The 14928-nt window shown below is 42.9% G+C and overlaps 1 protein-coding gene across 1 annotated transcript in view; it reads right to left on the bottom strand.

The window, feature by feature from the left end:
- LOC138359407 (LIM domain-binding protein 3-like) overlaps nucleotides 1-14928 on the bottom strand; it is a 42616-nt gene that overhangs the window by 4586 nt on the left and 23102 nt on the right. The window contains exons 2-3 of the mRNA XM_069318543.1: nucleotides 11566-12210; nucleotides 2629-2681 (exon numbers count right to left, since the gene is read on the bottom strand). Of these exons, the coding sequence (XP_069174644.1) occupies nucleotides 2629-2681; nucleotides 11566-12210 (698 nt within the window). The remainder of the gene's footprint in view (nucleotides 1-2628; nucleotides 2682-11565; nucleotides 12211-14928) is intronic.

Genomic DNA, 14928 nt, shown 5'->3' with positions numbered 1-14928 from the left:
TTGTTTACGCGCGGGGGGGAAGTCCTTATACCCGGGTCGTGTGGCGGCATTAATCAGGTTATGGGAGGGTAATTCTATGGCTAATTACAACCAAACGGGTTAACACCATCGGATTGTTTGCCATTACGGTATGTCAAATTTAGTTAGCGCTCAAAGGCAACAAATGGCTAGGCAGTTTCTCGTTGTATTGTGCCATTAAGAGGGGTTGAGTGTCGGAGAATAGGGCGGTTACAACACGAATCCAACAGGATCAGTTTCTGTGAACGTGTGATCAATGCCAAGCTGTTTCCTGCCTATTTGTCTGGCGTATGCAAGGATGTTTGACACTTAAAAACTGCTTCTGTTTCATGTGTATTCCGTCAATAACTGCTTTGTTATTTTATTATGTTTAGGCTACATACACAAGTTCGAATAAAACAGAATATGTAGAATTATCATTGTTTACCGTGATCTGTTATAAATGTATAAAGGAGTGGTAGGTGAAGACAATATATATATGTATATATATATATATATATATATATATATATATATATATATATATATATATATATATATATATATATATATATATATATATATATATATATATATATATATATATATATATATATATATGACAAAAATGGTGAAATCAATAATTCTAGCACAAATCTCTATTTTCCTTACATTTTTCTTCACTTGAGAAGGACAACATTGCTAACATTGTCAAAAACAAAGTAGCAAAGTAGGAATAATTTAAAAAAACCGAGGTGGCACGGGCACGAATAACCCGTTAATTACAAAATTGATTGATGAAGAAGCCACCCAAGAGGTGGCCAAGCGTAGTCCGTAAGCTTAGCATGTTGGGTAAGCTGAGATAGGTACTCGGGTAGATTGTTGTTGTTGTTGTTATAGAGTCAGCTACTCGGAACAAGTTCCAAGTAGCACGGGCTATGGTGAGCCCGTAACTTACCTGGCACAGGAGCGGGGCAAGAAGCACGGGCTATGGTGAGCCTCGTGGACAGATGTCTCCCGTCTGTGGTAGATTGGTGATTGATTGATGAAGATTAAGCCACCCAACAGGTGGCACGGGCATGAATAGCCCGTAAGTGGTGGCCCTTTCGAGCCATTACCAGTATCAAAAGATGATACTGGAGATCTGTGGAGGCGCAACTGCACCCTGCGTGACGGGAGATGTCTCCCGGACCAAGTGGTGACCAGATGGTGTAGATTGGTGAAGATGGAGGTTAATTAAGTAGGTCCAAGCTGTGATGGTCAGGCGAAGCGATTGGGCAGTGTTTCATTTGTTGTGACCGTCCATTGGTTTAGATCTAAGCCGCAGTTTTGGTAGTTAACTTGACCTAACTTAGCAACTTGAACAGAAACCTAACTTAATCTAACTTTGCCTAAGTACCCCTCTCATAATATTGCCGTTTTCTATGCATCAGCCTTGGGAGGTTAGGTATAGGTTGTTTGGGTTCGTGCGCTTCTGATTGGACAAAACAGTTGTATTTGTTACGTTTCTGGTGGGACCAAAGTGTGCCAGCAGTCACGTGACCTGCCGCACGCGCGTGTATACCAACATCAAGATCCCCCGCACGCAAACATGGGGTATGTGGCCTCTAGTGTGTATATGTCCGAGGGTCATAGAGCGCCTCTGAGGCAGAGATAAGTGTCGGCTGCTGTTGACAGGACTATACGGTGAAGCTGAGATTGCTCTGTCTCTCTCTCTCTCTGTCTCTCTGTCTCTGTCTGTCTGTCTGTCTGTCTGTCTGTCTGTCTGTCTGTCTGTCTCTCTGTCTCTCTCTCTCTCTCTCTCTCTCTCTCTCTCTCTCTCTCTCTCTCTCTCTCTCTCTCTCTCTCTCTCTCTCTCTCTCTCTCTCTCTCTCTCTCTCTCTCTCTCTCTCTCTCTCTCTCTCTCTCTCCTGGTCGATTTCTAAGCTAGAATGGTCGCCGGCTGAGGTGGTCTTTGACTCGGGTAGTCGTTGGACAAGAGTGGTCGATCCGGCGAGGTCGACTTAACGGGGTGGATGAGACAGACAGACAGACAGAGTGGCGCATCCTCCCCCCACCCCCCCTCCCTCTCTCGTGTTTTCAATAGCTTTCAAATTCGTCTCATAATTTTCAGTTTATTGAAGTCACGCATAATAGGATTATTCTGGGATGCTCTTCAGCCTGTTTGACACGCCTTCAGCTGTCGTTAGGAGGTAGTCCCATTTACACAACTACTTACGAAACCTGTACATCTTTCCTCATGTGTCCTTCACCTGCTTCTTCATCTTCCTCATTTTTCTGTACCTCCTCATCATTTTCTCTTTCCGTGACGGGGTTTCCCGCTTTCTATTTTCACTTTTTTGGTCTTGCCGCGTTTTCCCGTTTTCTAATCCTATTCCCTCCTCGTCTCTTTGTCGCATCCTGCTCCTCTCCCTCCTGTCCCGTGGACAGGAGGGACGGGTATAGGAGGCCGGAACGGGTACGGAAGAGGTACTCCCGTAGTCATCACTCGTGTTGGGGCCCTGCGGTGTGAAAGTTCTTTGTAATGGTGAAGTCCTTCAGGCTACCCTCAACGCCCTTTTCTCTCCTCTTCCATTCTGTCCCACTTTGGCCTCTGTCTCCTTCCCCCCTCTCTCCTCCTCTGTCCCATACCGCACCCACGTTCATCTGTCCACGTGGGCGTGTCCGCAGCCATGATCCATGGGCTGGAATTGACAGGCAAGAAAATAATGAAATACGCGAACGCGCATTAAATGGAAAATTGAAACTTGAAAACAACACGAATAACTGAAAATTTAGAAAAGATGGACCAATAAAATTACCCTTCTTAAGAGATTAAGAGGTTATATATGTATATATAACGAATTATATATTAATTATATATGTTTAAGAGGTTATATATATACATAAACGAATTATTTAACAGAAAAAGAAAACGGACAAACTGTATCGGAACATAAGCGCTCAGCTGACAAATATCTCTACACTCTCTAACATCATTACATCCTTCTCTTCAGCCACTAAGCCAATCCGGACAGATTAAACGCCAATCACTGAACCCCCTGTTTGGCTAATTGCTGAACTACCGGCCAATCCACAGTGTTACCAGAAAATCCCTTTGTCAACACAGCTGCTACCCCTCAACTGAGTGGCGGTGGCAGGTCGCTTTCAGGCGACGGGGGACTGGCTACACTGTCTCGATTGGCGCGTACATTTACACAACTACTTACGAAACCTGTACATCTTTCCCCACAATCATGGCGGCTTTGTTTACATGTATTAGTTTCCGAGCTCGGAAGCGCTGTGAGGTTGTTTATGACAATAATAACTTTGGGGTTGTGACGTTTACGAGCGCGTAAATTGTTTAGTGATTGTAAAAAACGCCGAAATGATTAAGGAAAGATGTAGAGGTTTCGTATGGGATTAGGAAGTTGGTTGGTTGTTGATAGTTTCTCGGTGTTGGGCTGGTGCAAGTCAAGTTCCTGCACACTCCCAAGAAAGTCATGAACCTGTACACTCCCAAGAACAGTGATGAACCTGTACACTCCCAAGAACAGACCACGAACCTGTACACTCCCAAGAACAGACCACGAACCTGTACACTCCCAAGAACAGGCAAGAGGTGTACAAAACATGGTAACTAGTAATAGCCAAGAATATGGTGTTCCAGGCCTCCTCTGAGACACAATACGAGGCTACACGTATAACAGAATGTTTATATAGTAACAGTAAGAATAGTAAGAAAATTAAGAATGATAGGACTAGTAAAAATCATTTTTCAAATCATTTTTTGAAGTAATGAAAATAAAATAATTTGGTCAAGTTCAATATATTCTTTCCTCACTCTCTCACTCTCACTTTCTCACTTTCTCACTCTCTCACTTTCTCACTCTCTCACTCCTCACTCTCTCACTGTCTCACTCCTCACTCTCTCACTCTCTCACCCCTCACTCTCTCACTCCTCACTCTCTCACTCCTCACTCTCTCACTCTCTCACTCCTCACTCTCTCACCCCTCACTCTCTCACCTCACAGTTCCTACCTCTCCTTATTCTTCAACTCACATTCCTCACCACCTCATTCCTCACTCCTCCTGCTCCCTCACTCCTCAGTGAACACCCCCCCCCCCACCCCTCACCCGTCCCCCCCCCCCCCCCCAAGGTCGGTACAGCTGCCCACGCAGACAATATTGGCCCACTGTTATAATAGATATTTTATGCAAATATCTTCATGAACACACGTGGGATGGTGGCTATTGGGTGGTGTGAGGGGGGAGGGGTGGTGGTTGTGGTGGTGGTGGGGGGGGGGGTAGTTGTGGTTGTGGTGGTGGTGGTAGTCGTGATGGTGGTAGTGGTAATGGGGATGCTGGTGGTGGTAGTGGTGGTTAGAATTCATTCAATTCTAAATGAATTGTGGGGTTCAGTCCCTGAGCCCATTATGTGCCTCTGTAAACCTTTCCACTACCGCCCACAAGATGGGTATGGGGTGCATAATAAGTGACTTAAGCTGCAACCCATCCTCCGAATTGACAGTACGATTTAATACAAAGTGTAATAAGTACACTTTCTTACTGTCATAAACAGTACATAATTGCACTTATGGGGCTGTTACATTTATCCAACTCCCTCCCCCGATTTAATTAATTCTTCTCGTTTTCTGTTAAGACATTCAGAATTTTAGGATGACGTTTTCAATTTCAAATTGCTACACACAAGTTTTAAATATCAGGAATTTCTTTTTCAGGTTTATTAAACAGTATAGATTTATAGAAAATTTTAAAATATCCTGAGTTACTTTACAATTTATTGATATATTTTAGTTTTGTTTTATTAGTTTTATAAAACTGTAATATCAATATAGCTATAGGTTAAGTACTAATTGTAATTAAGAAGCAATAAAATTATTATCTTCAAAAACAAAGACGGTTAGGTGAGGTTTTCTATTCAGTTTTTCAGGGAAACTCAAATATTCACAATATATTTGACTACGATTTAATACTAAGTGAAAATAAGTACAATTCCTAACTGCTATGAATAGTACATAATTGCACTTATTTGTCTTCTACCCCATTTATGGAGGACGGACTGTAAACTAACAACGCTTTCCATAAAACTATTTCAAAATCCACTATCTCTTTTTAATGGCAAAATTTAGCCATTTTGTGTAACAACTGTTATAATCTCTTTAATAATCATAGTAACCGAAATATTCATATTTTTTATATAGAAGAGATGAAAGAGAAAGCCATAAGGTAGATCTGTGTGTCGCTTCTGAAGACGTCAGTAAGGAGACGGACTTTTAGCAAATACCTTCCTGTGATTGGCTGTTGCTGGGAATGCCAACACTCTTTCTATAATTTAAATTTAAACTAAGAAATACGTCTTTTTGCACAACAATATCTTTATTTCAAACACAACCTCTTCGTTTTGTACAAGACAGACATTTCCATCTAACTGAATAATTGAGTCCAATAAGAGAACGGAGCATTGTATCATTAATATTATTCGCGTCAGGCAACCCCCACTGATGACGTCACAAGCTAGGTAGCCAGCCCATGTTTCTGTAACACTCGTTACATCCTGCAGTATTTATTTATCACTTTATTAATGCTTTTGAATACTTAACCCTTCACTTTTTAGGTAGATTAAAGTTGAAGCAGAATATCATAAGCAAGGATGGTGTGCTGAATAAAGATGAATTATTAAGTGGATGGAGCCTTTAGCTGATCCCTTCCTGTGATTGGCTGTTGAGTGAATGTCAACAAAGATATGCCATTTATTATGCACCCCATACCATCTGTGGGCGGAGCTAGGAACCTCCTACCCGAGCCCAACAACCCGCCTTATGGGTTGCTGTTTGGCTATTTATAGTGCGTTGGAAAAAAAAGAGATGGCGCTAGTTGTATTTTGTGGGGTAATTTGTTATAAGTGTAATTTGATGTCAACAGATGGCGTAAGCTGTATCTTATGGCCACTATTGACCTGCCAGTTGATAGTGTTCTCTTCTGCCGACAGATGGCATCAGCTGTATCATTATTACTTCCGAATTCCTTTTAAACACTGATCCACAAATCCCGTAGCTTATGATAAGGTTTTATACTATTCTGGTATTAGATAACAATTAATTTTCTTTTATCTACTGTTGAGAATATCATTATATAACGTCTGGTTAGGATGTACTGTTCTCTGTTGAGATGGCCGTAATATTATTAAAACAACAAATGATGCATAAAATAACAGCATTTCACACCAAAAAACTTTAATATATTGAAATTTGGTAGTGAATTCCAGTCTAGGAATCTCCTATGACGAAACTGTACTGTGTTCGCTTTAGCCGGGCATACTGTATATAATAGTTAATGATAAATCATTGTGTAGGGGGACAGGCAGCCAGTGTATATATACAAGTTAGGCTTATACCGGTCCCACAAAGGTGGAACTATGGAGTAAGACTGGGTGCTGCCGGGGCTGAACTTTATCACTCTTACAAGCACAAGTTTTTGTTCAATAATAAATAAATAAATGTTTATTCAGGTAAGGTACATACATACAAGAGGTTATACAAAAATTTATAAATTTATAGATAGAGCTAGTACATACAATGCCTAAAGCCACTATTACGCAAAGTGTTTCAGGCAGGAAAAACACTAAGACTAAAACTTAATACTAACTTAGAGTGCAGACCGCTTATCACATGCCTCTGTATGAATAACCATCCTGTGTGATGTGGATTTTTTAGCATCACCTAGTTAGCTTTTTTGACACACTGTATTCCACTTCATATAGTCTAGGGCAGCTGCACTAATGCACATGTACCTCATATCTTAATAAAAAAAAAAATTAAAGTATAAATTGTGTTGAGAAAAAATGAAAAGAAGGAAACATGGCAGAAAAAAGCAAAAACACAATTTGGTCAACAAACAGCATTGTTTAAAATCGTAGACATGGGTTGACATTTAGGGGTGAGGTAGGTTACAGGGAGTTAATTAGGTGGTACTTAGTTTTTATCTTAAACTGGTTGGGAGAGGTACAGTCTTTAACATGGTTGGGAAGGTCATTCCACATTCTGGGTCCCTTGATTTGTAGAGCATTTCTAGTTTGACTAAGTCGTACTCTTGGAATATCAAATAGGTATTTGTTTCTGGTGTGGTGCTCATGGGTTCTGTTACAACCTTCTAGGAAGCTTTTAAGGTCAGAATTGACTTTACAGTTCAGAGTTTTATATATATATATATATATATATATATATATATATATATATATATATATATATATATATATATATATATATATATATGTCGTACCTAGTAGCCAGAACTCACTTCTGAGCCTACTATGCAAGGCCCGATTTGCCTAATAAGCCAAGTTTTCATGAATTAATTGCTTTTCGACTACCTAACCAACCTAACCTAACCTAACCTAACTTTTTCGGCTACCTAACCTAACCTAACCTATAAAGATAGGTTAGGTTAGGTTAGGTAGGGTTGGTTAGGTTCGGTCATATATCTATGTTAATTTTAACTCCAATAAAAAAAAATTGACCTCTTACATAATGAAATGGGTTGCTTTATCATTTCATAAGAAAAAAATTAGAGAAAATATATTAATTCATGAAAACTTGGCTTATTAGGCAAATCGGGCCTTGCATTGTAGGCTGAAAAGTGAGTTCTGGCTACTAGGTACGACATATATATATATATATATATATATATATATATATATATATATATATATATATATATATATATATATATATATATATATATATATATATATATATAATACACATGAGAGAATGTGCAGTGACTTAATATCTAACATATTCAGAGATTTGAGTAAGGGTACCGAGTGATGTCTGGGGCCAGAGTTGGATATTGTCCTAATAGCAGCTTTGTGTTGAGTAATTAGAGGACGTAAATGATTTTGGGTAGTAGAGCCCCAAGCACAAATACCATAGTTGAGATAAGGATAGATAAGGGAGTAATAGAGAGTCACCAGAGCAGGGCGGGGTACATAATATCTGATCTTAGAAAGAATGTCAACAGTTTTTGAAACTTTTTTTGATATATTTAGAATGTGTCCCTGGAAATTCAGCTTGTGGTCAATGAGAACGCCAAGTAATTTGTCATCTACTTTGTTACAAATTTGGGTATTGTTAATCCTGAGATTTATTTGATTTGAGGATTTATTGCCAAACAAAATATAGAAAGTTTTGTCAATATTGAGGGTGAGTTTGTTGGCAGTTAGCCAGTGATGGACTTTATTTAGCTCAGTATTCACTGTGACATTTAGAGCAAGGGGGTCAGGACTGGAGTAAATGAAGGTCGTGTCGTCAGCAAATAGAATTGGTTTGAGGTGTTGGGAGGCATTTGGAAGGTCATTAATGTAGATGAGAAAGAGGAGAGGGCCAAGTATGCTGCCCTGAGGAACACCAATGTTGATGGGTAGGGTGGAAGAAATTGAATTATTCACAGAAACATATTGGAGCCTGTCAGTAAGGTAAGATTTGAGGTAATGCAGGGAGTGTCCTCTGACTCCATAATGATGTAATTTAAGAAGAAGGTTTTGGTGGCTGACAGTGTCAAAAGCCTTACTCAGGTCCACAAATAACCCAACAGGGAAATAATTTTTATCAAGAGCTGCATGTATCAAGTTAATCATACAAATAAGTGCATCGTTAGTGCTTTTTGGGGTCTGAAGCCATAATGGTCGACATAGTCAGAAACCTGATACTGTTTACAACATACGTGAGACTTATCATCGAACATGCAGCGTCGGCGACGAATCTCAACCTTATTGACTAATATGAAGATATATGCAGCCACTGTATTAACCATATGATAACTGGTAGCTGAAGTTTAACCCTACCAGTACATTAAAATGAGTACACACAAACACACACACACACAGGGGGGCCTCGTAGCCTGGTTGATAGCGCGCAGGACTCGTAATTCTGTGGCGCGGGTTCGATTCCCGCACGAGGCAGAAACAAATGGGCAAAGTTTCTTTCACCCTGAATGCCCCTGTTACCTAGTAGTAAATAGGTACCTGGGAGTTAGTCAGCTGTCACGGGCTGCTTCCTGGGGGTGGAGGCCTGGTCGAGGACCGGGCCGCGGGGACACTAAAGCCCCGAAATCATCTCAAGATAACCTCAAGATAACCACATATAAGACAGCAATGATCACAATGGTAAAGATGTTCAGATTGGGTACATTTAGAGTATATAAACATTGGCAATCTAATTCTAAAAGAAAAATAGATTTTAAATGAAATAATTCAGTATTATCCAGCTAATGCCGCCGACATTAGGAATTGATTAGAGAGAAAGGAAAAATTTGAAGCTGAACCCACCAAACACACACCGAAACTACGACGTTGGTACAACGTTCGAGCAAGTTTTAACACCTCCTAACCAGTTATAACAACCAATATAGCAAGTTGTAACAACGTTCTAATACGTCATAAACACGTGAAGCCAAGATGTAACAACTTTATTTCAAGTTGTAACAAGCGGAAAATAGAGACAGTTTCGGTTTGTGTTTCCAGGGAATCCTATTGATTGGAAGTGGAATTCTAGGAATTTTGTTAATCTTGGAATATCATAGTTATTCAATAAGGAATTATGTCTAACCTAATCATATCATGGAGCAGATATTCACTAGGAATGTCAGGCATAACACACACGGTCATAAATAATGTCAACAAACCAATATTCATAAAACTAGAGATGCGCTCGATTCCCCGATAACCCCCGAGAATTTGATAAGCCCAGAGGAGCAATTGAGGTCCCTAGCGAGTATTGAATTAATCAAATTATGCAATCAATGACCAAATCACTCTATTATACAACCTGAAAAGGACTTAATCTATCCGCCACTTTATACAACAAATTAAAATTTACTATATAATTTTTATTATTTTTGATAAATAGTAAAGAGACAGAAATTATATATCTTTGACTTTACTTCAGTTTAGTTACTCCCATAGCACGAAAATATTTGGAACCGTCCGATGAACACTGAGACCCGGGATGAATAGGCTATGAATAGAATTTGTGTCATGTCACGCTTGTAATTGGTCAAAAGTAATGGGTCACCTCAGCCGGTGGGGGGTGATGGTCCCAACGGGAGGTTCTCTTGTCGTGTCATTAGACATGCTTCTGTTTTACCGATGAAAATGGTTGAGAAATGAGCGATATGAGCCGTATTTAACAGCTCCAGCTGGTTGAGGCGGCTGCTCGGTGATATCGTTCTCATTTTCATTGGTTATCAGGTGGTTATCGCGTTGTTGTAGTTCTCCAGTGAAGGATTACATCCTATTTTCATCATTTTTCGTAAAATGGGTGTTGGTATTGGCCGCCCTGGAGCCCTGAGGACAAAAACAGTTCGAGTATTGGTGTCAGGTCGGCGGTGGTGTCCACCCCAAGCCCTCTGGCGGCATGAATGAGAGTTAAAGTGCCCCTAAAGGAACGGTTGCCGAGATTATAAATATAAAACGCGCGCGGCCACACATAAAACGACATTCCCAGTCAATAATAAAAGTAATAAATAACATCGACTACAATAGATCTCTGATGTTGTGGAAAATTGGCCAGCTCGTGGGTGCGGGCCGCCGACGTCGACCAATAGAACGCTGCCTCTCAGTCCGGGCCCCGGCTATCAACCAATAGCGTGCGTTCCTGGCGCCCGCGCTTTCCCGCCAACCAATAGCAGATCACCTTCTTACCCGCGCGCATCGCCAACCAATAGCACTCTGCCTTTCTTCCCCGGCTAGGAACGTCAATGTAAACACAACTGAAGGAGTTTGCCGAGAAAAATGCTTGTTGCGTCACTCCTGGAGTTTGATTATAATAGGTTTGAAGAACGACGTGTCTATTATGATTTAAGAGTTTGTCTGTGCGAGCCTGCCGGTAAATGGATGAAATATTGCTTACATCACTCGACATAAACAGCGGCCATAGAGCTACTTCCCACAGCGCCGCGCCCCAGCCAATATATACAACCCAACTCTCAAAAGAATATATGTCACAACACATGTTTTACAACTACTAGGATCTCAAATAAATAATAGATATACACAATAAGAGACGCTAAAGAAGAGTAAAACAGGAATCTCAAAGAGATAAGAAGAGAGAACTAAGACTGACCACAAGAGGAATGGTTATAGAAGGTAAACAGAGAGGCAGAGAATGCAAAGAGGGAAAGGAAAGTGACACGAAGGGAGGGGTAAGGGAAGAAGAATGGAAGAAGAGGGAGAGAGAGAGGGAGGGATAAGAGGAGCGTGGATAATCCACATACCCCCCACACAAATTCACCCGCGCCAGGGTCCCTACGTAATGAAATTTTTGTGTCAATTTGTAAGTGGGATTCCTTTCAATAAAGAAATATTTCGTTCCAGTTTGAAAATGGATTTATAGGACAAATTAATGAGTTCTATTGAGGTGTCTATCCTGTGCATGAAAGGGAATTGGATGAGTTGAAGGACATACGGGATGGGAATGGAATTGGGGTAGTAGAGGAGTTAGTGAGTTTGTTGTACTGTGCAGTGGGCAGCGGCAGGTACTGTGTACTGGGCAGCAGCAGCGGCAGTACTGTGCACTGGGCAGCGGCAGGTACTGTGGACTGGGCAGCGGCAGGTACTGTGTACTGGGCAGCGGCAGGTACTGTGCAGTGGGCAACGGCAGGTACTGTGTACTGGGCAGCAGCAGCGGCAGTACTGTGCACTGGACAGCGGCAGGTACTGTACACTGGGCAGCTGCTGCGGCAGTACTGTGCACTGGGCAGCTGCTGCGGCAGTACTGTGCACTGGGCAGCGGCAGGTACTGTGCACTGGACAGCGGCAGGTACTGTGTACTGGGCAGCGGCAGGTACTGTGCAGTGGGCAGCGGCAGGTACTGTGCACTGGACAGCGGCAGGTACTGTGCACTGGGCAACGGCAGGTACTGTGCACTGGACAGCGGCAGGTACTGTGCACTGGGCAGCTGCTGCGGTAGGTACTGTGTACTGGGCAGCATCAGGTACTGTGCACTGGGCAGCGGCAGGTACTGTGCACTGGGCAGCTGCTGCGGCAGGTACTGTGTACTGGGCAGCAGCAGCGGCAGGTACTGTGTACTGGGCAGCTGCTGCGGCAGGTACTGTGTACTGGGCAGCATCAGGTACTGTGCACTGGGCAGCGGCAGGTACTGTGCACTGGGCAGCGGCAGGTACTGTGCACTGGACAGCGGCAGGTACTGTGCACTGGAACAAGAAACTGTTCAGTCATAAAATTCTTCCAACAAGGTGCTACAAGTACGAATAGAGGACACCAAAGGTGCTAGAAGTACAAATAGAGGACACCAGAGGTGCTAGAAGTACAAATAGAGGACACCAGAGGTGCTACAAGTACAAACAGAGGACACCAAAGGTGCTACAAGTACAAACAGAGGACACCAAAGGTGCTACAAGTACAAATAGAGGACACCAGAGGTGCTACAAGTACAAACAGAGGACACCAAAGGTGCTACAAGTACAAACAGAGGACACCAAAGGTGCTACAAGTACAAACAGAGGACACCAAAGATGCTACAAGTCCAATTCTAAACAAGTTACCGCTGCCTCGTCACTGTAAATGCACTATAAGCTAACACAAACAGCCTCCCTGATCAAACAAAAAAAAATCCAGTCTCCTCCCCCCCCACACAAGCCCAACTGACTAGAGCAACTCTCAAAATCGTCATCAGGTAAATTACAGGTAAGTGTATCTCCAAGTACGGACAGGAGATGAGATAATGAGATGAGATGAGAGTGGTAATGAGGGAGGCTGGAGATAGCCGGGAAGATAATGATGCTTTGGAGATAAGATGAAAGGATGCCGCTCATCTTAATGACCCAACGGATGCTGCTCTGAAGCTCTTGCATAGTAATCAGTAACTCATTAGTCATATCAGTCACTTAGATCACTTTAGATGCTATTGGGAGGATTAATTCATGTTTTCCTTTAGCTTAATCCGTCGATTTGTTGACAGATTCGAGCAATCTAGCGGATTAGACGGATTCGAATAAGCTTTTGCAATTGGAACGTGTTAATTAAGATTAGAGCATTGTATTAATCACTGTGCTATTGGCCTCGATGGGTTAGGGGGGTTGTTTGGGTTCGTAAGTGTCTGGCTAGGCACAACAGTCGCATTTTTGACGGAGTGGTCAATGGTGAGGCTAGGCTGGGCTAACGAGGCTGTTCAGGAACAGGTAGGCTGTTTGGTCATTCAGGGTCCCTGTGGGCCAGCTACCGTCCTTTCACACGATGCGTCCCACAACAGTTTGATAACTCCCTCCTTCCCAGGGAGCCGGTCGGCCGAGCGGACAGCACGCTGGACTTGTGATCCTGTGGTCCCGGGTTCGATCCCGGGCGCCGGTGAGAAACAATGGGCAGAGTTTCTTTCACCCTATGCCCCTGTTACCTAGCAGTAAAATAGGTACCTGGGTGTTAGTCAGCTGTCACGGGCTGCTTCCTGGGGGTGGAGGCCTGGTCGAGGACCGGGCCGCGGGGACACTAAAGCCCCGAAATCATCTCAAGATAACCACGTATCACCCCAACCACTTGTGCTGGACGGTAGAGCGACGGTCTCGCTTCATGCAGGTCGGCGTTCAATCCCCGACCGTCCACAAGTGGTTGGGGCACCATTCCTTCCCTCCGTCCCATCCCAAATCCTTATCCTGACCCCCTTCACAGTGCTATATAGTCGTAATGGCTTGGGGGTTTCCCCCTGATAATTCCCTTCCCCCCCCCCGGGCACGTATTTATTTCTGGGTAAACAGAGGCATTAGGTGAAATAAAACGTCTCGTCCTGCTCAGGGATCCTTCGGTTGCAAGCTGATTACGCAGACTACTGTGCTATAGAATGTTGTTGTTGTTGTTTAAGATTAGCTACTTGGAACAAAACGTTCCAGGTAGCACGGACTATGGTGATCCCGTAGTTCTATAGTTAGTAGGTGCTATAGGACATCCTGCGTGCTCTTATACTTACCTAGTTGTGCTTGCGGGGGTTGAGCTCTGGCTCTTTGGTCCCGCCTCTCAACTGTCAATCAACAGGTGTACAGGTTCCTGAGCCTATTGGGCTCTATCATATCTACACTTGAAACTGTGTATGGAGTCAGCCTCCACCACATCACTGCCTAATGCATTCTGTCAACCACTCTGACACTGAAAATGTTCTTTCTAACGTCTCTGTGGCTCATTTGGGTACTCAGTCTCCACCTGTGTCCCCTTATTCGCGTCCCACCAGTGTTGAATAGTTTATCCTTGTTTACCCGGTCGATTCCCCTGAGGATTTTGTAGGTTGTGATCACGTCTCCCCTTACTCTTCTGTCTTCCAGTGTCGTAAGGTGCATTTCCCGCAGCCTTTCCTCGTAACTCATGCCTCTTAGTTCTGGGACTAGTCTAGTGGCATTCGCGTCCCACCAGTGTTAAATAATCCATCCTTGTCAATTCCCCTGAGAATTTTGTATGTGGTGAGCATGTCTCCCCAAGCTCTTTTTGTCTTCCAGCGAAGTGAGGATCAGGAAGGGCCCAACAGGTGTCGTTTCTTAATGAGGCTATAAATAATTTTTAATTGATAAAAAACAGTAAGGTAAAGCTTCCTTTATTATCACCTGTCCACTCACTGTGGGTGTGTGTGTTGGCCGCTGCTGTCTGTTCCAGTAGACTGTTTGGTCTGTAACTCTGCACCGTGTTAGAGAATGATCCAGTAGACTGTTTGGTCTGTAACTCTGCACCGTGTTAGAGAATGATCCAGTAGACTGTTTGGTCTGTAACTCTGCACCGTGTTAGAGAATGATCCAGCAGACTGTTTGGTCTGTAACTCTGCACCGTCTTAGAGAATGATCCAGCAGACTGTTTGGTCTGTAACTCTGCACCGTCTTAGAGAATGATCCAGCAGACTGTTTGGTCTGAAGGAAGAGATGGAACAGGAAGACATG

This window comes from Procambarus clarkii, chromosome 90, assembly GCF_040958095.1.
Source record: "Procambarus clarkii isolate CNS0578487 chromosome 90, FALCON_Pclarkii_2.0, whole genome shotgun sequence".
NCBI lineage: Eukaryota > Metazoa > Arthropoda > Malacostraca > Decapoda > Cambaridae > Procambarus > Procambarus clarkii.
The sequence above is the reverse complement of the archived record's forward strand: the minus strand, read 5'-3'. Positions and strand labels throughout refer to the sequence as shown.